The sequence below is a fragment of the Lissotriton helveticus genome, chromosome 7, assembly GCF_964261635.1.
Source record: "Lissotriton helveticus chromosome 7, aLisHel1.1, whole genome shotgun sequence".
NCBI classification, from domain to species: Eukaryota; Metazoa; Chordata; class Amphibia; order Caudata; family Salamandridae; genus Lissotriton; species Lissotriton helveticus.
The window spans coordinates 1,640,026,757-1,640,053,549 of record NC_136068.1 but is presented as its reverse complement, the minus strand read 5'-3'; the positions used below and the strand labels follow the sequence as shown (position 1 = coordinate 1,640,053,549).

The following is a 26,793-nucleotide window of genomic DNA, read 5'->3' as shown; positions in this document are numbered from 1 at the left end:
AGTGGTGATGTAAGCGTTGCGGGTTTAGTGGTGCTGTACGCAGTGGGGATTGGGTGGTTATGTACGCGGTGGGGATTGAGTGGTGCTGTAGGCGTTGCGGGTTGAGTGGTGATGTAGGCGTTGCTGGTTGAGTAGTGATGTGGGTGTGGGTTGAGTGGTGCTGTTGGCATTGGGAGTTGAGCGGTGCTGTACGCGGTGGGGATTGAGTGGTGATGTAGGCGTTGCGGGTTGAGTGGTGCTGTACGCGGTGGGGGTTGAGCGGTGTTGTAGGCATTGGGAGTTGAGCGGTGCTGTACGCGGTGGGGATTGAGTGTTGATGTAGTCGTTGGGGGTTGAGTGGTGCCTTAGGCGGTGCACGTTTTCAGCAGGCACACTCCTCCAGCCGTCAGTGCACACTTTCACCAGGCACACACCACTATCCGTCACTGCACAGCAATCGCAGTATGGCGCACTTTACTTTTAAACATATTCATCTCAAGTGCAGCATGCCACCATTGCTACAAAAAAAATACTCATTTTTTTGGCCTACAATTTATAGACTTTTGTTGCAGTTGGTGTTACAATATTTAGCAATGCCAATAGCTCAAACTTAAGTAAACCGAGACCTATTGGATTGTAAATGCTTGTTCAACTTGCTGCCCTGATACGGCACCACCCGCAACATTGTTGTATCCTGGAGGGAGGGGGCAGAGAAGATCCTGGGAAGGAGGGCGCCCCAGAGAGAAAGTGCAGGCCCGGATCCCCTGTCGGTCAGCGCACTGTAGTTATTTGTAGTAGTAATTACCCGGTTACAGGGAGCTGAACCAGAGGGGTGAACTCCGGGTCCACTGGTGGTGCCCAATGCGACAATGATGTTGGCGGTAACAATGACCACCTCTGCCATGTATTCCCTCACTACCACCCTTTAACAGTGCCCCTCAATTCTCCACAACCACACTCTCTCTCAGATGCAACTCATTAGTTGTATAGCACCACTTATACCAGTGTAGAGCGTCAGAGCACTTTACATCACACACACTGCAAAGAGACAATCAATCATAGGTGTGCAAATGAGTGTATACAAAATGTACCATAAGACCGAGAGCCACAAGGTGTATGAGTCACGTCATGTCACATAGCACTTAGTCCAGAGAAGCACAAACTCAGAATTTAAAACGTAACACCATAGTTGGGGATTCTTTTTGATAATCAGAAGTGATGTATATCCAAATTAATCCTTTTTCCAACATTAAGATAATGAAAGCTGGGGGGAAAACCATAACGATCTTGTTTATACCTTGCAGGTAGCATGCTGCTCTTTAATGACAGTCTATGCTAGAAAGTCAACATCAACTGCAAGTAGCAAAAGGATCTCTCAGACAAAATCAATGGCCCACTGAGATATTTAAATGATATGCACTTTGTGATCTGCATGTTACAGGTTATTTGCAGTAGGCATATTAGCCCTCAGCGCTACCCTACCATGACTCAAAGCCACTATAGGAAACCTCTGCCCTTTCTGTAGGAAGAAAATAAATCACGGAGTTATGTTGACATTTTTATTGAGGCTGAAAATTGCTGGAGACCAGGAACACTGGCAGAAGGTGCTTTTAAAACTATTATACACTTACAAACACAACGCCCCCACCTGAAGTCAGCACCCGGTGCGGACGCACCACCCTAATGTCCACCAGACAAACGTGGAGCTGGCAGGATAGCTCAGTCGGTTCTGCACCTGCAGCTGAGATCTGCTTGGAAGCTCCCTGTGACAGTTTGGAGTGCTTGCAGGTGCGGGCTCTGCCTGTCAACCACCTAAGGCCGGAGGAAGGTGAGAGTGGAACAGGGTCCTGCAGCAGGTGGTTTACAGCCCCTCGACCCCAGGACAGGGTTTACACCCTGAAACATTTTTGTATATTCCCGGTCTTGGTTTTTTTATAATCAGTTTTATAACGCAAGCTCTACCCAAAGGTAATCTGCATAAACTTTCCCAATCCCAGATCAGGCCAATTGAGTGGAAGAACAGCCTACCAATCCCAGTGATGGCCGCAAAATACTTTTTTTAATTGGACTTACCTGTAGGCTGGCTGCCATCCCTCGGGCCTCTTCGCCCTCTTCCAGGAGCAGGAACCAGGACCAGGAAGCACCTAGGCTTCCAGACCACCCTAGCCAATCACCGCACTGCTGATACCAGCATCGTGATTGGTCTGAAAACCATGGTTCGGCGTTCAGATAGGGCTCGTTCTTCACCCAGGACGTAGTACAGCCTGGGTAAAGAACATGCAAAGTGCGTTTGACTGTTCGGTCGGCGAGTCCTGTGCACTTAAGTGAGTGCCTATCACTCCTCCCCTGTTCCTGTTAGACCCAGCCCAGCCCCGCCCCTAACTAGCCGAGCCACGGAAAAATAAAATTACAATAACATTTGTTATTATCATTTTATTTTTCCTTTTCAACTCCTCACAGAGCAGTGGGGCAACGCTCCTCTGCCTTAGCGGAGGAGCCTCCCCTGAAAGCCAGTATAGGTAAATGTTAAACTATATAAATGATAACAAAATGAAGACCCTACGATCAAATAGATCAGGAAGGGAGTTCCCTTTCTTTTCTTGGGTTACTATTTGAGGGGGATAGAAGCACCACTCGGGTAACAACCACAATCCTTGTCCGGTTGAACTACAAAACTCTCAAAATTAACATATACTTAACCCTGGCATGAAGTAGTCAGGCTTAACTTAGAGGCAAAGGGTATACTATTTATGCATAACACAACATTTTAAATAAGGTAACAAACATCACAAAAGAATAGAGTAACTTTTAATAAATAAAATTGCACCGGAATGCCAAAAATCCAATCAGTGGAACTAGAGATATTCAGTTTTAAAGTTTAAGGTAGATATAGAGCCTAAAAGCATTAAGCACCACTTGTGGTCATCTGGTCGTTTTAGACCAGGAGAAAGTCACAAGCTCAGGCCAACCAGGGAGCACGGCCTGGAGATAGGGATCAGGTTAGTCCTGCTGAAAATGTTACTTTCTCAAAGTCGGACACAGAGAGTTCTGACTTCTATGCAGGAGCCCACAAGGAGCAGGAAGAGAATTGTTTATGATCATTGCTGTAGCACGAAGAACAGATCAGGTAGAGCATTGACTATGATCATTGCTGTAGCATGAATAGCAGATCTCCCATTGCCGGTTATCACTGGTGGTCACTGTAGCTTGAAAAGTTGGGTTAACCAGAGCTTCAAGCTGGTGGTCATCGCAGGCAGCAGAGTCGTGGAAGGTTCAGGCCCATTCACGCCTCAAAGAGCCCAAAACTTCAGGATTTCACCTTTCCTTATAAGGGGCGATCAGTGGATGGCAGCCTATGGTTAGGGACCTGGGGTGACACCCCTTGGAGGTCAGAAATTCACTCCAGCATAGGCCAGCAGTGCCCAGAAAGGCCCAGTTGCAGGCCCAGGCAGATCAAGTTCAGCCGGGCAGTTTCAGGGAAGCCTCTGGAATTTGCTGTGTCCTTGTAGCTCAGACAGCAGTTCAGCCAACTTACCTCTGGAGTCCCTCAGGTTAGCCTTGTATCCATGTATATATATATCACTGAAAAAACCATAGGTTATAGACCATATATAGTTAGGAATTAGCATTTACAAAACCTTGAAAATTCACTGAAAAAACCATAGGTTATAGACCATATATAGTTAGGAATTAGCATTTAAAAAACCTTATTTTACTCACACAAAACCATTGAAATTCCATATATAGTTAGTTGCACTAACTATATATCGTGCACCCGCAATCCACTGCTGATCATGTCACATATTACATCATTCATGACATGGTCAGTGACATCACTGATGACATCACTGATGACATCTCAAATGACATCACTGATGACATCACTGATGACAACATCCAGTGACTGTATGTTTCTGTAAAGTTAAAATATGTCTTACATATTGAAGAATGAGTGGATGTATAAGTGTCTGGATGAAGGATTTAGTAGGTGCGTGACTGACTGTATGAGTGAGTGATTAAATGTGTCTCACTGAATGCATGGGTTAGTGACTAAACTGTCTTAATTTGTGCATTATTATGTCTGTTGTGATATAAACTGCTGCATGTGTTGATCATTAGCTATACGAGAGGCTATATGTGTTATTGATTGGTTGCCCAAGTATTTGTATGGGAGATTGAGTTTGTGTAGGGGTGGCTGGGAGGTGTGTGACTCTGTGCATAGATGTGTGAGCAGTTGATTCACTAGGTGTATGAGTTCAAGAGTGCATGTGGAAACAGCTACATGGGCAGTTGACTGTGTGCATGAGTGTATTGATGAGTGAATGGATATCTCAATGCTACATGTCATAGTAAGTACATATGTAAAACACAGTACATGTGAGAGTTGGCATATATAAATAACTGTGCATGAGAGCCACTGAATATGTGAGTGGTTGTATGGATCATTGTGAACTTGTATCAGGGATTGTATAAGAGAGTAAATATGTGTTAGTATATGTTTGAATAAGTAAGGTGTGTATAACTGTATAGTTGAAGAAATGGAGGTGAGATTGTTTCTTTGCATGACTGACTAGGTGTGTGAGTAACTCCATGGATGAGTGACAGTGTGTGAGTGTCTGTATACACTGAGTGTATCTAAGAGGTTTATTGTATTAGCACAAGAATGATGTCAAATGAGATGTCATCATTGATGTCATCAGTGATGTCATTTGAGATGTCATCAGTGATGTCATCAGTGATGTCACTGACCATGTCATGAATGATGTAATATGTGACATGATCAGCAGTGGATTGCGGGTGCGCGATATATAGTTAGTGCAACTAACTATATATGGAATTTCAATGGTTTTGTGTGAGTAAAATAAGGTTTTTTAAATGCTAATTCCTAACTATATATGGTCTATAACCTATGGTTTTTTCAGTGAATTTTCAAGGTTTTGTAAATGCTAATTCCTAACTATATATGGTCTATAACCTATGGTTTTTTCAGTGAATTTCAATGGTTTTTTAATAGCAAATATCATAAACTGTCGAATGTCAAGTACGTGGTAAGTAAAAACATTTTCGTGTTTATGCACACTGATCTGCTTTGAATGCTGCTCCCCACCCCTCATTTCTATTAGGAGTACTCTCTCTTTGCAGATAGTGAAGGGTAGTTAACGCAGGCCTTTGCCCCCGTTGTAATCCGTCGTGCCTGCTTCTCTCTCCATTTGATTGATTGTTCTCTTTGGTTCATTCTCTATTTACAAACAAGCACAGAGTCGCAATACTCTGTTTAGTCTTTGCAGATAGCGAAAAATCGTGTAAAAAAAACAAAAGGAATCGAGCAAAATCAGTAGGCCACTAATGGGATCTCTTTTTGACCTCGCTAAAATAGAAACATTAGGAACAACCTGTTGAAAATAGCAATGTGTATGTACATAAGCGGCGTTCATTTGTGTTCACAGTACCCCTTGTTGATTGTTTGAATCGAGCATTGAATTGTTCGAAGTTGGTTCTCTTAAGGATCTTCTCTGCCTGCAAACGAGGAAGAATAGGAATATTCTCTCTCCCTTTGCAGATAGTGAAGGGTAGGTAACGCAAGCCTTTAACACGTCGTACCTATTTCATTCCTCATTGATTGATTGATTGTCCGAACATTGACTGTTTGGGAATTAGTTCTTTTTGGAAGTATTCCCGGTTTGCAAATAAACGTAGGAAAATCTTTGCAAGTAGTGAAAGGGTACGTAATGCGGACCTTTCTCCCCCGTTGTAATCTGTCATGCCTATCTACTCCCCACTGATTGAAGCACCTGTTTCACCCGGACCATTTACTAGAGATAGGTCATCTGGCCCGACCAGAGAGCACCCCTAGTGAAAAGGACATATGTGTTAGGGGTGTTACAGGTCGTCTTAATTAGGTACGGATCCAGAAAACCAATTTTGTCCACAAATTGAGAAGTCGAGGAAGCATGTAAACAAATCTGTTTCAGCTTACATGAGAGACCATGGAATGGGCTCCCTGTACAACAATAACTTGCGTTACTACATGCAAGATATCTACAGAGGAGATGGAGTTCACTTCTCAGATGAGGGCAACAGAATTTTCACTCTGAATTTAAAAATGTGCATTGGTACCTACTTATAAGTACCTAAATGTACCATAAACCCAAAAGCTCTTCTCAGAGCTACCCTACATCTAATCACTCACAATTATTATTTTACTCTAACTTTTTTCACTAATTTTCAACAAAGTACGCTCCCTGGGGCGCTACCCGGTACGCGTACCGGGAGCTAACCTCGCGAAATTTTTTTAACATTTTTTTTTTTTTCGCACATATAAGCCTCCTCAGCCACCCTCAGAAAACCTAGGGGGTCAAGATAACTCTACCGTGCCCCCTTCTACCCATTCTGAACATTATTTGCCCTCCATCTTGTATCTTAATTCGACCGAAACACAAAATGGTGGACTCCCGGAACGCTTAAGGTCCGCGAACCGAGGCGCTCAACGGTTCGCGTACCGGGTCGCTCCCTGGGAAGATAAAGGAAATAAAAAATAATCAACAAAACCAACAATCAATTAACATACAGCATTTGAAAAGTCTATCATTCATTTTTCATTGTAGTACGCTCCCCAGAACGCTTCCCGGTTCGCGGACCGGGCGCTACCCACGCAAAAAAACAAACAAAATTTTTTATTTTTTTTGCCCCGCGGGGCCCTTTTAAAGCCTCCACATTAAACCTAGGGGGTCAGCGAGGATCTACTATGCCCCCTTATGGTTATTTCCCCCTTTGTTTTGGCCTCCTCTTGTCTCTCGATCCTACCGAGAGACAAGATGGCGGCCGCTCCGGACTGTTTAGAATGTTGACAGACACCGGAGAGCCAATCAGCTTCGCTACGCGAAGTTCCGATACGCGTAAGGTCCGCGAACCGGGGCGCTGCCTGGTCCGCGCTTACAGATATATATCTTTTTTTAAACGTTAATTTCTCAAAATCCACTGCAGCACATATATTGAGACCTACAAAAGGCACATCGGGCTACCAGTCCCTACAATTTTGCCAAGTTTCGTGCAAATCCATTCAGCCGTTCGGGCTAAAAGTGAGGCTAACCGCCCTATGGAAAACTCAATGTTAAAAACACGTTTTGGGACCCCCCTTTTTTCTCGGCCCCCCCTGGACGAACCCCCCCCAAATTTTCAGGGGCTGCTCAGAAACAGAATGTTCCATTTTCCAGAAATTTCAGCCAATTCCGTCCACAAACGCCAAAGTTATTAGACATAGAATTTTCAAAAATCCCATAGGGAAAAAATCCTAACTATATATACCTACTGGCGACCGCCAGTAGGTAATATATATTCAAAAGGCTCAGTGTCCTCCGGACAGGACTCATGATCAAACCATAGGTTGATAACCTCAATCATAACAACATTAGAAGTAATTAAAACAGACACAATAAAATTGTGTGTATACATATATATATATATATTCACTGAAAAAACCATAGGTTATAGACCATATATAGTTAGGAATTAGCATTTAGAAAACCTTATTTTACTCACACAAAACCATTGAAATTCCATATATAGTTAGTTGCACTAACTATATATCGCGCACCCGCAATCCACTGCTGATGATGTCACATATTACATCATTCATGACATGGTCAGTGACATCACTGATGACATCACTGATGACATCTCAAATGACATCACTGATGACATCTCATTTGACATCATTCTTGTGCTAATACGATAAACCTCTTCAGACTCTAATATAACCTTAGATACACTCAGTGTATACAGACACTCACACACTGTCACTCATCCATGGAGTTACTCACACACCTAGTCAGTCATGCAAAGAAACAATCTCACCTCCATTTCCTCAACTATACAGTTATACACACCTTACTTATTCAAACATATACTAACACATATTTACTCTCTTATACAATCCCTGATACAAGTTCACAATGATCCATACAGCCACTCACACATTCAGTGGCTCTCATGCACAGTTATTTATATATGCCAACTCTCACATGTACTGTGTTTTACATATGTACTTACTATGACATGTAGCATTGAGATATCCATTCACTCATCAATACACTCATGCACACAGTCAACCGCCCATGTAGCTTTTTCCACATGCACTCTTGAACTCATACACCTAGTGAATCAACTGCTCACACATCTATGCACAGAGTCACACACCTCCCAGCCACCCCCACACAAACTCAATCTCCCATAGAAATACTTGGGCAACCAATTAATAACACATATAGCCTCTCGTATAGCTAATGATCAACACATGCAGCAGTTTACATCACAACAGACATAATGATGCACAAATTAAGACAGTTTAGTCACTAACCCATGCATTCAGTGAGACACATTTAATCACTCACTCATACAGTCAGTCACGCACCTACTAAATCCTTCATCCAGACACTTATACATCCACTCATTCTTCAATATCTAAGACATATTTTAACTTTACAGAAACATACAGTCACTGGATGTTGTCATCAGTGATGTCATTTGAGATGTCATCAGTGATGTCATCAGTGATGTCACTGACCATGTCATGAATGATGTAATATGTGACATCATCAGCAGTGGATTGCGGGTGCGCGATATATAGTTAGTGCAACTAACTATATATGGAATTTCAATGGTTTTGTGTGAGTAAAATAAGGTTTTCTAAATGCTAATTCCTAACTATATATGGTCTATAACCTATGGTTTTTTCAGTGAATTTTCAAGGTTTTGTAAATGCTAATTCCTAACTATATATGGTCTATAACCTATGGTTTTTTCTGTGAATTTCATTGGTTTTTTTAACAGATAATATCTGTAGCTGTAAAATGTATTCTTCTTTAAATCCAAAAATATATTTTATATGTTTATGAATAATTTTTTTTTTTAATATTTTTTTTTCTTCGTTCCCGCTTCGCGAATCGGGAAGCTTCCCGTTAGCTGACCTTGATGCCGCGAAATAGACCGCGAGCCGGTAAACGTTTCTTTACCGCAAGTGCCGCGTTAGAAAACAACATCGTGACGCCTCCCGTCCGCATGACGTTTCACGTTGTCGCGTGATACGTCATATGACGTGCTACGTTAGCGAACTGGTACGCGAAGCGAGTCGCAAAGCGCAGGTTTCTGGAAGCAAACCGGGAGGCCGTGCAAAGCGCTTAACGTAAACACAGCAAGTCATGTGACTTGGTAATAACACTTTTCATTGGTTCATTTCACTTTTGGTTTCCTAATGATGTAAGACTAGGTCATATAATCTAAAATGAACACTTTTGATTGGTTGAGAACTCTTGTTTTTCCCAAATGATGAAAATCCCTCCTTCTTTCCTCACTCTGACTTTCATCATTGTGAGAGAAAGACCCTTTGTGATCACTGAGCAATGGCTTCTTTAGTAGCTTCAGCTGGTGCTTCCCCACCACCTCCACCACATCCAAGGAAGAGTGGACCACCTGCTCAAGTTGTAATTCAACAAGAAGAAGAAGAAGAGGAACAGGAGGACGAGCACGAAGAGAGGCAGTTTTTGCCTGAGCAGCCCAGGACGTCTCACCGGAAAGAAAACTTCATTTGGCAATTTTTTTAAATTCCCAAAGGTCAGAAAAAAGTAAATGCAAGATACGTAACTTGCCTTATATGTCAAGATAGACTGTCCAGAGGGACCGACAAAAAATACAGTTTCGGAAACTACACAATGCATCGCCATATGACTAGGTGGCATCCTAACAACTACAGTGCTGCACAGTTTCGGAACGACCTAGATAATCTCCCTATTATGGCCAGAAGATCTGTTGTACCGGAAGTAACGGGACCAGAGGGCAGGGAGATGGTGCCAAATATACAAATGAGATTTGGTGATGTAAAACACACCTGCGCATTTTGCGATGGATTCATTTCCTACGGAGAAAAAAGCATCACTCTGATCAACAGAGCTATTGACTATCATATGCAAGTTTGTCCGAAACGCCCAAAATAATAAATACTTCTTTTTTTTGTTTTGTTGCTCCTGTTGAGCCCTTTACAATGAATCGTTTTCATTGCCCCCTCCAAGAAAAACCCAAAAAAATATAAAACTGTTCCGAAAAATTCAAAAACAGTAAAAAAATGTTCAGAAAAATAAAAAAAAAAGTTCTTTTCAGAACTACCTCCCCGTTATTAAAAAATTGGTACAATATTTGGAACTGTGCCAACCTCTATTTCTCGTAGTTCGCTTCCTAGTTCGCTCGCTGGTACGCGAACTGGAAGCGAACCAAAAACAGTAAGTATAAGGGAAGGAAACACACACTTATGTTAAAAGAAAGACAGCTATAGGGGAGTAAACTGGAGATACCATTACCCGTAATCCACTGCTGATGATGTCACATATTACATCATTCATGACATGCTCAGTGACATCATCAGCAGAGGATTGCGGGTTTTTTGGCAACATGCCTTATCCACGGTTTAATAACGCTGCCTTTTGCTTTATATAAGTTTTCAAATTGTATGAAATATATACCAATAGGTCGTTATGAACCTTTAGGTAGTGCTTTTCTTCATGAGGTCTGGTCGCTTCCATACACATACAGATGTTTCAAAGATGATCAAGAAGTTTATCTGAATGGAGAGGAATGCACTGAGACGCCAGATCATTCACTAATGTGTAGGCACATACAGTTACACGATTCATGCAACAAACACCGACCAAATATGGCTTGCGTGTTGCAAGGCACGCCAGTTCCTGCTATCATCCCCACGTTCAAGTTGTTGGAAAATGGTAGTTATTTGATGCTCAATAATGAAGATTGTTCTGAGTTAATTAAAAGTATTCCTTTTATCGTAACAGTAAGTGAACGGGTTATTTGCTGCAGAAATGTTCTATTTCCTCCCACACATGAACATAGGGAGTTTTCAATCTGGCCACAAATACCAACCTTGGGACACGTTTCAACGGCATGGCAAGAATAAGAGCTCTTTTGTCTCAGAGAGAGGTGGCCTTGAGTTCGGCCCGTGAAACTTTCGTACTTCACATAGCGAACACCCGTACACAGGTTTGCCTTTCAATTTCAGCAACATGTTTCCGACTATCTTTAACGCATCCTCCACAAAATCCCTGGCACACTTTTTTAAAGTTGTTACCAGTGGTCTCGTGACTTCATTTGAGAAAATCTTTGGAGTCATCCCTGCTTCCTTTCATTGTATTTTCTGCACTCTGGTTCGTGGATTGGCATTTTTACTTGCATTACCAGCGGACGCTCTTGTGCTTTTTTACATTTTTAAATATGGATGTCCCTCCTATGCAACCTCCGACCCTGCAGCTGCTGACACTGTTCCGCAATCGCATGCTAGAATATTATGGCACAATGCCGTTGGCGATATTAAGCACGGCATATGGATTATCTTTTCGGTTCTCCTACTTCACCTGTGTCCAGCCTGTATTTCACTGCCTGACCTGTGATTTCGATTGGGCCATTGATTTGTGTCTCTGCGGACCGGTTTCTCCTGACGTCGACTTTAATCAGCTGATGACTCCTATCATTACTCACGAGTTGGTTTGTCCTGGCGAAAGGATTATGGCTGTGGCATTGATGCATGGACTACTTGGTCCCTGGAATTTACTGGCGGCAGCACAGTCTTTCTTGGAACAGAGCTTTCTTGAAAACCCACCGAGCTGTCCTCTGATGGTGATAGAGGATCCGGTGCTGGGAGAGCACGTATGTTCTTTTCCGCTTTTAAATTGGATGGCTGAACTGTTTTCGGATGAAGACGGTGACTTCCTATTGGAGGCTGTTGCAGCTTATTTTGCATACACAGTTATGTCATAGACCTTTTTCATGTTTGATATGCTGAGTACTAGCATTTCATTGACAATTCATTGACTTATTTGTCAAGTTTTTATTATTTACCTTGCCTATTGGCTTAAGACTCGATAAAGTACTTGGCTGTTTTATTTTTCTTTAGCATTAAATTTTCCTAGTTTTTAATGCTTTACCTTGCGGACCGTCCACATATAAACTTGCAATCTGCTCTCATGAGATGGCACTTCTATTATCTTATTCAGTTCGTTTCCGGATCATGAGGAGGTGTCATCTAGGTCCTGGATATCTTTACACCGTGTTAAGTTAGCATGGGCTCATTACCGGTTTAAACGCCATTTTTCCTTTTTTGCAACTTCTGCACACGACACTTAGTTGTTGCTTTAGCTTTCCACCTAGTAGTTCATCGTGGTTTACATGAGAATAATATGTTATTGGTCTACTATCTGCTTTACTTGTTAAACTCTATCTGTACAGCGAGTGCTAAAGTTTCAAGAACAACACGATACAGAATTGTTATGAGGTCTGATCTCCACGACTTCATACTCATAACATAAGTGCAACTTCTGCCAATTCTGGGCATGAGGCGGGTTTTATATTGCTTTGCCGAACACACATACACAACAGTTGATGCGGTTCACATGAAGAGAGAGCTGGTGTATGCTGATGTGATTCCTTCAAATCTAAGACACTAAAGTATGGGCACGCCCTAAACCAACACAAAGAGACCTTCTTAGCAAATAATATAATATGTGTATTAGGGAGGGTGAGATATAAGCAGCCGCGGGCCGTGGAGGGAGTTACGATGGGGCAGGGAGGCGGGGAGGGGGAGAAGCAGGGTGGAGCCCTCTCTACCTTGCCCCTCCCCCTCCCCGCCTCCCTGCCCCACCGTAACTCCCTCCACGGCCCGCGGCTGCTTATAAGTGTTGCTAACTCTTATTCATTTACAGCATGTTAACATACTGTCACCATTCGCTTTTTATGTACTAGTAACTATGCTGGTAATTTTGCTACTGATAATATGTGTACTTGTATTCTCCACCCTGCTTCTCCCCCTCCCCGCCTCCCTGCCTCACCGTAACTCCCTCCACGGCCCGCGGCTGCTTATAAGTGTTGCTAACTCTTATTCATTTACAGCATGTTAACATACTATCACCATTCACTTTTTATGTACTAGTAACTATGCTGGTAATTTTGCTACTGATAATATGTGTACTTTTATTATCTAAGGTACTACGCCTGAGAAGACGGCATTAGTAAATAAACATTTCAAATACACATCTGTTCTTCTTAACTCCATGTTCTGGTTTCTAAGAAATCTATAACGACCGACTGTTCATGAGTTCCACGTATCCTGAGGTACTATAAGTTCATATTCTGGATTGTCTAAACATTGAGAGTTTGTTATATCCAATGTGACACTGTACCTAGCTTGCTAAATAGTTTTTGATTACTAACGTGAGTTTTGGGACACCCTAATTCGCCGAGGTTCCAATCCTCTGTCCACAGTTCTGTGTGAGAACAGAAACCCTGCGACAGGGGCACCCCCGACCCTTGCTGGAGCTTCATCACACTTGCGATACAACTCCAGCAATGCATTCGCCGAGGTTCCAATCCTCTGTCCACAGTTCTGTGTGAGAACAGAAACCCTGCGACAGGGGCACCCCCGACCCTTGCTGGAGCTTCATCACACTTGCGATACAACTCCAGCAATGCGCCACCTTTACGGCACAGATACATCACGCATCTGTGCTGTTTTTGCCCCATGATGCGCCGCATTGTAAATGCAGCACACCATAGGTGACGGAACAGCGGCACAGAATGACTAACACATCCCTGGTGATGCGCCAGTCATCATAAATGTATCCCTATGCTTCTTATCTTGTTAGAGATGAACCGCCATATGTATCATCAAAGTTATTTGCATTTCCTAAATAGCGAACTTTAAGGAATAAATAGCGATTCTTTACCATTCCTAGTTTGCGATGAGCTATTTGCTAATTAGCCGAATGTAGCCCAATGAAGCCCAATGTAGCCCAATGTAGCCCAAAGATGGCCGCCAGACACACAAAAAAACAAATGTAGCCCAAATATCAGCCAGATGTAGCCCAACTATAGCCCAGTGACAGAATGACCAATCAGCTTCGCAAACCTCCGTTACGCGAAGCGGAGCGCTGTTACAGATATATATCTTTTTTTGAACGTTAATTTCTCAAAATCCACTGGAGCACATATATTGAGACCTAGCAAAGGCACATCGGGCTACCAGTCCCTAATATTTTGCCAAGTTTCGTGCAAATCCATTCAGCCGTTCAATTATTATTATTATTTTTTTTTTTTGCCCCGCGGGGCCCTTTTAAAACCTCCACATCAAACCTAGGGGGTCAGCGAGGATCTACTATGCCCCCTTATAGTTATTTCCCCCTTTGTTTTGACCTCCTCTTGTCTCTCGATCCTACCGAGAGACAAGATGGCGGCCGCTACGGACTGTTTGGAATGTTGACAGACGCCGGAGAACCAATCAGCTTCGCTTCACAAAGCTCCGTTGCGCGAAAAGTCCGCGAACCAGTGCGCTGCCCGGTCCGCTGTTACAGATATATATCTTTTTTTAAACGTTAATTTCTCAAAATCCACTGGAGCACATATATTGAGACCTACAAAAGGCACATCGGGCTACCAGTCCCTACAATTTTGCCAAGTTTCGTGCAAATCCATTCAGCCGTTCGGGCTAAAAGTGAGGCCAACCGCCCTATGGAAAACTCAATGTTAAAAACACGTTTTGGGACCCCCCTTTTTTCTCGGCCCCCACTGGACGAACCCCCCCCCAATTTTCAAGGGCTGCTCAGAAACAAAATGTGCCATTTTCCTGAAAATTTCAGCCAATTCCGTCCACAAACGCCAAAGTTATTAGACATAGAATTTTCAAAAAACCCATAGAGAAAAAATCCTAACTATATATACCTACTGGCGACCGCCAGTAGGTATATATATATATATATATATATATATATATATATATATATATATATATATATATATATATATATATATATATATATACACATATATATATATATATATATACATATATATATATATATATATATATATATATATATATATATATATATATATATATATATACCTATTCTAAGACTCTATCAAATGGTTACTCAAGCTATGCATATTGCAAATCACACAGTGGATGCTGTTGTTTTTTGCTGCAAAAGCATTACAAGCATTATTAAAAATCACTACTACCATTTAATTAAGTTGGTTGGATCATCACGCCCTACCTTATTCCGAGGGCTCGTGTCAGCCTTACATCTCCCTACTAGACTTTGAAACAACCCTTGATTAGCTCTCATACATGGGGCAGAATTACCAAAGATAAATTGTCCACCACACTGGCGTAGAATAATCCTTTCTCTACTTGTAATTCTGAAAATGATATAGAGGTTAACGTGGATAAATAACCTGTAGGTTAAAGCATAGTTGTAAGAGCCTTGAGAACATCCTGCTGATAAAATTACAGCATAAATGCCAAGACTACCAATCAGGCAGTACTAAAACTATGCAAAACGAAAATGCAAAATATAATTTTTTTTGCAAATAGAATGAATTGATGACCCCACACATTCCACATGGGAAGTTTTTGCAGTTGTTGAACACTTGTGTAATGCTCCTCATTTACCTAGTATCACTACTCTTATCAATCACTTTGTGATGACCTTTCCTTATATTTTGAAGAAAAGATAGCTATATAGGCCATTCAATTTTCTACCACAGATATATCAATTTCAAATTCTTTCTCTCAATTTTAACTGTTTAACCCACTCGAACCGTTATTGCAGTTTAGTTAATTTTCAGCGGAATCAGTTGAAAAAAACTCTATTACAAACTAAATCCGGTTCTCCACTAAACACGTACCCTCCTCATTGTCACTAGTCACACGAGAAGTAATTTCAACTCTCTCCAATATATGCAGTTTCTCTTTGGTCTTAGCTGTAGTTCCTCCTAGCTGGTACTGTCACTTTCTATTTACACTCTTGAAAAAGACCTCAGCAGACCCTGTTGTGTTAAACAATGTTGGACCTATCTCCCTACTTCCATTGCCATCAAAATAAATTGATGAGGAGGTCAATCAACAATTGTCACAATAAACTGAATCCAATAGCCATCTTGACCCCTTTTCAAGCTGTTTTTGAAGCTTTGAACAGCACAGAGTCTGCTCTATGATCAGCTGTTAAAGCTTTACAAGAAATGTTAGACAGGCGAAGCAGAGCAGGCTTGCTATTATTGGATCTGAGGGCTGCCTTCAACACCATCATACTCTTCTAAAATTCGTGGATTCATGTGTGATTCAAGGAGAAGCACTACACTGGCTATTCACAGTTTTTTACAATTAGATCTCAAGCTGTTCACCATTCCTATTATCTCATGACCTTGCACGTGCGGCATTCTGCATGGCTCATCTTTGAACTCTAAATTAGTTCATGTGTATGTGTCCCCTTTGGCCAAACATATTCGAGTCTTTGGTTTTCAATTGGTATATTATGTTGACGACACACAGATTATCATATCCTCAATGAGGAGAGCATTCTGTGACTGATAACTTTAAGGCTGTATATCTGAGGTCGCCCTAGAGGAAAACTCTATGAAACTGAGTGAGACAAAACAAAGGTATTGTTTTTTTGTGGTTCGATTCTTTGGTCTTCCCGCTGATGGCCACCGGAGCTATGGCAGCCCCCTATTCTTCTTGATTCGGCTAAAAGTCGGGTGATTTTTGATTACAAGCTATCCTTTCAGTATCAAATAATAAAGTCAGCTGAACCTGCCTTTACTATCTATGCCTATTACATAAGATCCTGCCTATATGCGTTTGGATCAATGCAAGACTGTAGTTCATGCAGTCGTTATGGCTAGACTGAACTATTGCATTTCTTTGTATGTGGTTGTTCCAACGACTCTTATGAGCTGACTTAAACACCTTCCAAATAATGCCTTCAGATGTCTTTTAGATATAATGTGACAGTGTCATCTCCTCACACTTATGCATCTACACTGGCTTCTGGTTCATAGAAGCATTCTCTTCAGCACTGTGTAATTGTTACACAGCCTGTTCTGGTATGACTCCAAAGCACATTAGAGCTCATAAGGACTCTTCGTTCCTCTTCTGGTTCACTACTTTCTGTTTCCAAAATTAAGAAAGCCTCGATTGGAGGAAGGTCTTTCTAGGTCCTTTCCACTAATCTCTGGAACAATCTCCCTCTTCATATTGCCAGCTTGGCAATTGGAGGGGCCTGGCTGGAGCGAGGCCGGGGGTCTGTATTAAAAGCGAATTCTGATATTGGCAACAAAAAATACTTTAGTCGCCTGTAAAATTGTATTACAGGTGCTGAAGTTGTAATAATTACTCTAATTTGCACAGGGCGCTCACTTGTTTTCTGGCCAGTAAGAATAAAAAATTGGAGTTTTGTTAGCTTCCATTTTTTGGCAATGAAAAACGAACTACAAGACACACAGTTATACCAAGCAGCAACATTTAAATGGTGCAAATAAAATCACTTTGCCTCAGAGTCAGAACACAATGGTCAAACAATCTATATGCCCTTAAAATACCTAGTAAAATACCTATGAAAACAAAAAAGAATGAAGTCCTCTTATTTTTCTTTTTCACATGCACCTCTGCAAAAGCTTCTGGCTCCATCCACAGTAGCAGCAATTACAATTAAACATTTTCCTCGTGAAATGGTTGGAATGTTTGTAAATTGGACCGGATTGGCGTTCTAAGCACATCAAGGCAATATGTTGTGAAATGCTATGCTTTCAAAACATTCTATTTTATATCACACGTGTCTTCTTGACATTGCTTGCTACATGTAATGCTGCTCAGAAACTGCTTTTTCCCTTTTTATGTTCTGCCCACCAGACAGCGTTTAGCTGTGTGTATGCTGACGCTTCTTGCTGACCTTAGAGCCCACCCATTGTTTACCATTGGGTGAATTCATTATCACTCTCATGTACTTGCTTCTTATTCGGTGACTTGCCATCCCCTTCTTGTGTTTGCCACTTCCCTTGATAATTACAAAAGGGGGTGGTGATGGACAGAGTATCTGAGTTAATCAGAACACTCCTACCCAGTCAACAGATCAGGGCTTGATCCATCACCGTTTTTTAGCTCACTGCACCATCCCAGTTCAGAACCTGGCTATATGCAAATTAGTCTGTCCCTGGCCCAGTGCATCATGGGAACAGGGCAGACCAAACTACCAAGCCAATTCTTCACTAGAAAGGAAACAAGCTTCCAGGGACCGGTTTCTGGATTAAAACCATGATCTCTTGACTTGGTAAGAGTATTCTGCATCTGAGTTGCGCTGGCGGCTCTAGAAGATTTGCGTAGTTTAAGCCAAATTTTATCCCAGATAGCAGTGGTCCAAGAAACTTGTAACTCTCTTTCCCAAGTCTCCTCCGTTTTTGTTTTAAGCCTAGGTGAGGGGGAGGATAAAAGAGCAGCATACATTTTGGAAGCCTTGGCACGTTTGAGGAGTAAAGAGTGCAAAGACGGCGCTTACCTTATCTGAACTTCTTTTAATAAAAAATGTTTTGAACTGAAAAAAAAAAAAAGAGTATTCTGCATCATTCAGAAACTCTGTCCATCACCACCCCCCTTTTCCAAAATCGGTTTATCCACACTATGTGTGGGAGGGTATGCTCAGACGTGAGTCCCTTGCTCATTGCACCATCAGGATTCAAGCAAGCCGGGCCAAAGAAGGCTGTGATGCCAGAAACCGGTCCCCGGAAGCTTGTTTCCTTACCAGTATAAGAATTGGCTTGGTAGTTTGGTTTGCCCTGTTCCCATCATGCACTGGGACAGGAACAGACTAATTTGCATATAGCCAAGTTCTGAGCTGGGATGGTGCAGTGAGCTAAAAAACGGTGATGGATCAAGCCCTGATCTTTGGACTGGGTAAGAGTGGTCTGCTTAATTCAGACACTCTGTTCATCACCACCCCCTTTTCTGTGCCACTTCACTTGAGCATATCCTCTTTACCATCCTTTTGATTGGCTGACTTGAATGCTTCCATTACTCACACTTAGGGAACTACTTTTTTTATTTCATCATTCCCTGGGAGTGCATGTGTCTATTTTCTCTCATCCCTTCTCCCAAGTGTGCTGCTTCACTCTTCTCATCCACGCTTCCTGTGCTCGCCATGTTGCACTCCCAACCCAAATCACCCGCTCCTCTGCACCCCCGGTGCATGCCAATTGCTGTTTGTTGTAGCATTCCACCTCCTACCACACACATTCAATCCTTTGTGATAAAATTATAGTATACACAAAGCAACCCTTTTTTGTTATTCTTTCATCTACTGCAGGCATTTTAAGTCAGTCTGTCACAATATTTTCTACTGCTGTTCAGTTTTCTTGACTAGATGTATTTCTTTTAAATGCACACTTCAGGTTTGCCTCTAAGGCTGATGTTCATTAAGTTTTGAATACCTGTGTACATGTTTAGGCTAACAAGCTTTACAGCAGTGTTTTTTTTTCAGCCAGACATGTACCTGTTCAGTCTGCTACAAAACATGTTCTTTTCTCTTGCAGCACCCTAGCACTGTGAACCTGCAAGCACTCACTGCTTGTTTTCACACACAGCAATGTGTGTTTTCTGTTACATTAGCTCTGCAGAGATAGATATTTCAGCCTGCTGTGGAAATGATGCTGCCGTTCCTGTTGCCTCTTTTTAGATGCACTCTCAGGGCACCTTCAGACATTGTCAATGCTGTGACAGTTGAAGTCGGTGCTTCTTCTTAGGGGTATTCTGTCTTATTCCAATTGATCACGCAGCCTGGTGCATAGGGAATACACAGCCTGGAATCAAGGCTGCCGGGCAATGTCTTATTACAGCCGCATATGTTAAGTTGTGCTGCAATAAAACAGTGCAACTTTGAGGTATTTAAAAAATATTTTTGATAGATTATTCTTCTTACGACAGAGGACCTACCAAAAAAATGACAAAAGTTGCATGCTTAGTGACTGAACCAGGCACAAATGGGTGGGTTGCGATGGTCAACCAAAACAACCCTGTGCCAACCATAATTCCATGACCAGGCTCAAACCCACACATACAGTTTCAGGTTGTAACAGGCTGTGATGCCCAGACAGGAGGAGGGGCCATTGCGCGCGTGCGAGGAGGAAGAGTCAATGGCCAACAAAAACAATTGCTTAGTGAAATCGCCTCAGCTGAAACAAGCACCCGAAAGAGGCACAATTCTATGCAATGGACCAATAGTAAGCCAGAATTTTTGAATGGCACAAGAAAGAACCAATGACAACACATTGGCATGCTTACAGCCCATAGACTGACTACAGCATTTCTCGCAGATAGCGCAAGCGCTACCTAAGGCGGCCTATGGTCAGTCTGGCCCTGTTGATAGCCCCACTGCTTTATAAATTGACCAGCCACCCCTGATAGTGCGACTGATGCTATCCCTCTATGTTGTACTCTTCTGTGAGGACCCCTGTCAATAGTGTAGTGCAACTTCAGCTTTCAGGAGCCCTTGCATTCTCCTCTGAGGACAACTGTTTGCAGTACAATGCAAAAAGCTTTCCATCTCCATTTTGCTCTCCTGTGAGAACACATGTAGGCAACACTTGTTTGAGGGTGTTGAAAACTTGGAGCTAGATGCAGAGCAGGGCTGTATGCATTTTCTCAAGTTGTCACTTTTCTAATTGCACACTCGCACCTTTGTTTTGTATAGTGCAAGTATGATTTCGCATTTATACAGAATAAATATGCAGGTTACAAGACTCACCCTTCATAAGCCAATACATGAATAGTGTAAAAAAAAAAAGATTCATTTTTTGGGCTTGGAACTTCTAGTCCTCTGTGTGGTTATTTATTAAAGTTTGGAAATAAGAGAATGCAGGGAAATGGTTGACCGGGATAAACCATTAAGTGCGCGACCAAGTAGAGCTGTGACACTAATAAAGATTTACCATCCTATGAAGTTTATACCCCTTGTTCCCTCTTTCAGCGTTACTCTTTTTTAACAGGCTTTTTTTAGCTTGGCTCTAGTTCTCTCTTCCCTATGTTATAACTGTATGTGAGCATATCTGTCTTCCCTTTAGTAGAGCTGCAGTCCTCCATCTCCTATGAGTACATCTTTTAATAATATAGTTTTCCATCACAATTGTATTCTTATTTGAGGACATCTTTTGGTTACATACTACAACTTCGGCTTTCCGATGTTCTCTTTGGGGGACATCTGTCTGCTGTAAAGTAGTGCTGCAGCTTTCCTGGTATCAGCTTTGTTGCCAATAGCAACCTCATGGCACTTCTGGTAAAAGACGATGGGCCTTTTACATCTTTGGGTTGAGTGGAGACTAATGGCGCCCAATCTGCACATGACAAAAGCAAATAAATGTTCTGGGCATAGTGCAAAACAAACACTTTACTTTATTTATACAATTCATAAGGAGTTAAATGGTTGATTACAGTCTGCCTTTCAGATATAAAATAGTTCCTCAAGCATTTCACGCAAAAGAACACTTCCAAGCTGACAGAAAGACACCAGAATAGTATGCTGCTGCTGGATGATACAAGATCTACTAAACAATGTTTCAAGCACAAGGCTGGCCTGAACCCCCTTTGTATATGCATGAAGTGTGTATTAGATACAATGTTTGCTAAAATGCTACATGCCAAACATGCATACATTCTAATTTTTTATTAAATGTATACATTCAGTATTGCCATACAAAAGTCAGAGTGGAGGACAGACCTATAGGCTCTGCCAGTGCTAGTTTCTTTTTGCCAATGCTGATCACTATCAGTAATAGCCCATTTTCATGTATTTTTGCTAATGCTGACCAGCCTGAGCAAAAATCATTATCAAAGCCAATAGGTCCGCATTGGTAATGCCAAAAGGTGAGCACAATGTGTTATGTATCGTAGGGGTGTACCCTAAGTCTACAGGTTTAGATTCCCTAGCCGTATAAGACAAGGACTTAGGTGCCGATTAGGATGGCGGACGGACCTGCGTCTGTCCGCCACCCCCGAGGTGGAGGGACTGTCCGCAGAGGCAGTGGCGTTCCCTCCATAGGAATTAGGATGTGACCGCCACCCTGGCGGTCACATCCTGTATATTTAACATTGTGGTGGTTGCTGCTTAAAGCAGCACCCGCTGCAAAGTTAAAAATGCATGCTTTGCATGTGCATGCACAAAGCGGCCGGCACCGTGCGGTGCCTGCGGCTTTGTGCATGCACATGCAGGGGGGTACCATAGGTACCCCCCATGTGAACCCCCCACCCCACAACATCCTGGGGGCCCGCAAGGGGCCCCCAAAAGCAAAGGTCCACATGCTTTTCCACGGCGGAATATCCGCCATGGAAAAGCATGTCTCCGCACACATCATAATATGGCTGGCGGTGTCTTGCAGACACCGCCACCATATTGTGGTCCACACCCCACGGATCAGCGGCGGACGCACCCGCCGTCCGCCGCTGATCCCACCACCATCATAATCTGGCGGTGGGTGTTTTCAAGGACCGCGGCGGTGAATCGCATCCTCTGGGCCGGCAGTGGCTTCCACCGGCCCGGAGGATGCAGATTCACCGCCATCATAATCGACCCTATAGTTTGGTGTGCTATGACTGAGGAAGGGATATCTTGTTTACTGTAGCCATGCACTCTGACCTGTTTCATGGGAGAGAAAAGGTTTCTTATAAACAAAGCAGTACCTTTGTTTTCAGAGATACAGTGGTGGTAGGGAGACCCACATTTTGTGCATAGAATGCCACACTGAAGTGTCTGTACCAATAACGACATAATGTATGTTGAAATTTTTTTTTTGCCATAATCTGCTAATTAGTCCATGCATTGTACCACAAGACATATACAGCATATTGTAATTATCAGAGTTGCTAGGAATGTAAAAATGACAAATACTTCTAACATGTCTCCCAGGAATATGTTACCAAACTCCTAAAGCCTATTTTTAGCATTGCTCTGCGAGCATAAAGAAAACTAACTGTGCCCAAACGGGAGATTGTTGCAATTGTCACACTGTATACCTGAACCTGGCATGGCTCTGTGTTATTAGACTCTTAGCTGGATGAGGACGAGTGATCTCAGGTGAACTCTGCTTTGGCACCATGTATCCTCCCTCGGGCAAAAATGGACAGCAACTAGTATTCTGGAATCGGACTTCTTTCTGGACTGCTCGGGTGTGATGTCCTCACTCAATTGAATGGTCAAATGTTAGTATTTATATAACAAACTGACCACTGAGTAATCTAGCTGAATGGGATTGAAAAGTAAGGCAGAAATGTAGTGGAAAATTCTTATGTTCCTAACATGCATCACCTCTTGGGCACATACCATCTCTATATCTTGGTGTATGTACTAGGTGACCCAGAGAAGCACATATCCAGGGCATCTTTGTCAGACTCCCATTCTGCTGATAATCAAACGAGAAGATGATTCTGTACAAAATGCATGTTGTGGAGTGTGCAGGCAGTTTGTTTGACGCTGACTTTGGAAAGCAACTCGGTCAAGCGAACACAGTGAATTTAAAAATGTAGTCTAATTCAGGAGTCTATATCATATTGGTGTGCCAATGCTTGCTGTTTGAGTGGTTGTCCAATTATTTATACGATAACATTTATCATATAAGCAAAAGGAAAAGAGGGAAAAAATAATTAGGGTGCGATATATTTCAGTCCGGGAAGCGAAAGAAGTATATTATAAAGTTATTATATAAGCAAAGGGAAAGGTGGTAAAACATAAGTACGGAAAGAAGGAGAATACACCATTATTGCACCGCATATTTTACAATATATTTCAGTCCATTATCGCAATGGGTGACCTTTGCAAAGAAAAAAAAGGTCTTGAATTATGATTTTCTTCATTTAAGTCTTCCATTCGGTACCAGCGGGTGCCAAATCCTTCCACAGTTTCTAAGTTTTAATAGATCTAGCACTGGGTGAATCTTAAGGCAGTCCTATATGTGTTTCTAAGTTCCAAAAACTTGAAATATTATATAGGATCTACTTATTTCCGTGGTCATTTCATGGACTAGGAGTATCATATGTCTGTTCATCAACTGTGCAGGTATTTAAGTGGTTTTGCATAGAGACCTGCCATATTTAATTTCATGTACTTCTCACTATCTATGTGCAGTTAATGGGTCACATATAATAAGAAATAAAATACTTCAGCTTGTACACAATAAGGATATGACAAGTCATATCCGAGTTTCTTGATGTAGCAAAGACTGTCCTTGTGCTGTATATGGTCACTGAATGCAAAACTGGTTTGTAATATCCTCACTGCACACAGGTGAGGGAGCAGTATTCCTTGCTGTTTCTTTCAAACACACAATCTGGCTGCTATGATGTGATTCCTGTAGTACACATTTTATGGACCATTGTGTGTATTTGCTCTTTGCTCATGCTCTCCCCGGATGGATTATGTTACTGACCATCTCTTCCTTTGTTACAGGGATGACCTGTCAAGCTCGCAGCTCTTACGTGGAGAGTGAAGTCCTATGGGGTCACCGCTTCATGCCTGTACTGACCCTGGAAGAGGGCTTCTATGAGGTGGACTATGACACTTTTCATAATACGGATGAGACGCCCACCCCAACCTGTAGTGCTAAAAAACTTGCAGAGTTGGCTAGCAAAGGAGAGACCCTGCAATTAACAGCCACCTCCAACAAGCTAAACCAGAGCTTGACCAATGAAGTGATGGAGAGTGAGGTAGAGGGAGGAGGCCGAGAAGGAAGAGAAAAGGAGCATGGACAAGTCCTAGCCAACGGGGATGTCAACAAAACCAAATTGGACAGCAGCTTGTGATATGTGTGGATGCTCTAAAGTCTGCTTGCATACTTAATTCATTTTGCTGCACAAAACCAAGGCAAAGTTGAGATGTGCATGACTGGAAGAAGTTCTAGCAGGCAGAAGGAGCTGACATCCACTTTACCTGTTGGTCCTTCTGGAGTACATTGAATATTCTTGTCAATGGATGATCATGACAGACATTGGCAGCACTCAATAAGACATTGGGACGCGTCTCTCGTGCCGCTTTCATATGAGCCTGTGGTGGACATAAAAACAGTTTATAGTAGGTACTGTGCCAACTTTGAGCTGAAGTCAGTCATTATCTTTTGGCAATGGTATCTTCAGTAGATATTAGTCCATCATTTCGGACAGAGGCTCGATTGTTACAGTTCCCACTCAGGCACAATCCTAATACCAAACTTTACAGCTCCATCTCACAGTTCTTTGCCAACATTGCCTCTGTGTAGTTCACTTTTCACTTGTGAAGCAGCCCATCACTGCAAACCCATTCATGCTTTGGCACACTATTCAAAGTCAACTTTTCTGAAGTTATTTCAGTGAAGTAGGTGGGGAGGGGACAGGTGACCACCCCCTTTTTAACTTTTTAATGTTGCAATTAAACAGTGATCTGAATTGGAGTGGGCCTAAATTGATCGGGTTTCAATTATAGTTCATACAGAGGGTTTCAAGATGATCTGCAGCTGTCAAGAGTGGAACTTAATTATGTGCTTCATTTCTGTATAAACGACCTTTTTTGTTTTTACGCAGGCCTACAATCTTCAAAGGAGGACAGAACGTCAATTAAAAATGTGCTACTCTGAGTAATTTTTGGTTGATTTAGATATGTACACCCAACAACAGTGTGTAGCACAAAGTGCCTCAAATAAGGTTCTAGATGACAACTGTGTTCTCCACCCAAATTGTTTTGCAAAAAATACGTTTTACAATATTAATTTGCAATAACATTGTACAATAATATTGGTTTATATTTAATATATTATTCTAACCCAAAAAAAATTATACATTTCCACCTTCAAAGAATTTATTTTTAAGGTCGATTTTTTTGTAATATCTGTTTATTTACATCTCTTTCTACACACACACACATGAAAAGTATTTTTTAGATTTATTTTATTTCACGTCTCGTTTTCACTCACTTTCTCGTTCTCTCTATTTCTCTTTGCGTATACATATATATTATTTCCCCTAAGTCATAACCAATTTGCAAAATGTTCCTCAGTGAAATGTCTTACTTTTGCAAATGTGTTGCTAACTTACAAATAAATATTTTTGGCAATTTTTTGTTTTTTGTGTCATAGAATGCAATGATTAATTTGGTCTAAAATATTATGTGAAAAGGTTGAGAAGTCGTTTTTACAAACTATGGGGTCAATTAGGATGGTGGACGGATCGCCACTGCCATGCAGGCAGTGGCGATCCGTCCGCCATACTTTCCCGTCAGCCACCTATTTCCCCCCGCCATATTACAATGGCGGGGGGACCGTGGCGGACGGGAAGACCATCCGCCGCTTTTCTGCCGCGGTCGCCTAATATGGTGGCGGTGTCTATCAGACACCGCCAGCCATATTAGGATGTGCTGGGGGCTATGCCTTTCCGTGGCGGCAATGCCGCCACGAAAAGGCATACGGTTCTTGCTTTGGGGGCCCGTTGCGGGCCCCCAGGGTGAAGGGGGTGGGGGGTGCACATGGGGGGTACATAGGTACCCCCCTGCATTTCAAAATACAACATGGCAGGCACCTCGCGGTGCCTGTCATGTTGTGCTTTGAAACGCACAACATGCATTTTTAACACTGCAGCGGGCGGTGCGCAATGTTAAAAATGCGGGATGCACCCTCCACTGTGGCGGGTGCATCCTAATTCCACGGACGGCACCTCCGCCCATGTGGCAGACGGTCCCGTCCTCAGACAGGATGGCAGACGGACTTTGTCCGTCCACCATCCTAATTGACCCCTAAGTTTTGGAAAATGTATTACCAGCTACCCTCAAAACAAACTATATATTGAGCGTTCACTATTTGATAAAAGAAATTTTAGGAGGGACAGTGAAGCCTCATTCCAACACGTCCACAGAAGGTCAGCTTGTGAAGGATCTCCGATGAAGAAACAGTAAGTAAGTGATGTAATTATGCTTCTTTTTTTAT

The 26,793-nt window shown here is 42.2% G+C and overlaps 1 protein-coding gene across 1 annotated transcript in view; it reads left to right on the top strand.

The window, feature by feature from the left end:
* The window catches only part of LOC144767586 (G protein-activated inward rectifier potassium channel 4-like), a 489,992-nt gene extending 464,072 nt beyond the window's left edge, over positions 1-25,920 (top strand). Inside the window, exon 5 of the mRNA XM_078650998.1 lies at positions 24,294-25,920. Within this exon, the coding sequence (XP_078507124.1) occupies positions 24,294-24,646 (353 nt within the window). The 3' untranslated portion in view covers positions 24,647-25,920. The remainder of the gene's footprint in view (positions 1-24,293) is intronic.
* Positions 25,921-26,793: the final 873 nt, after the last annotated feature.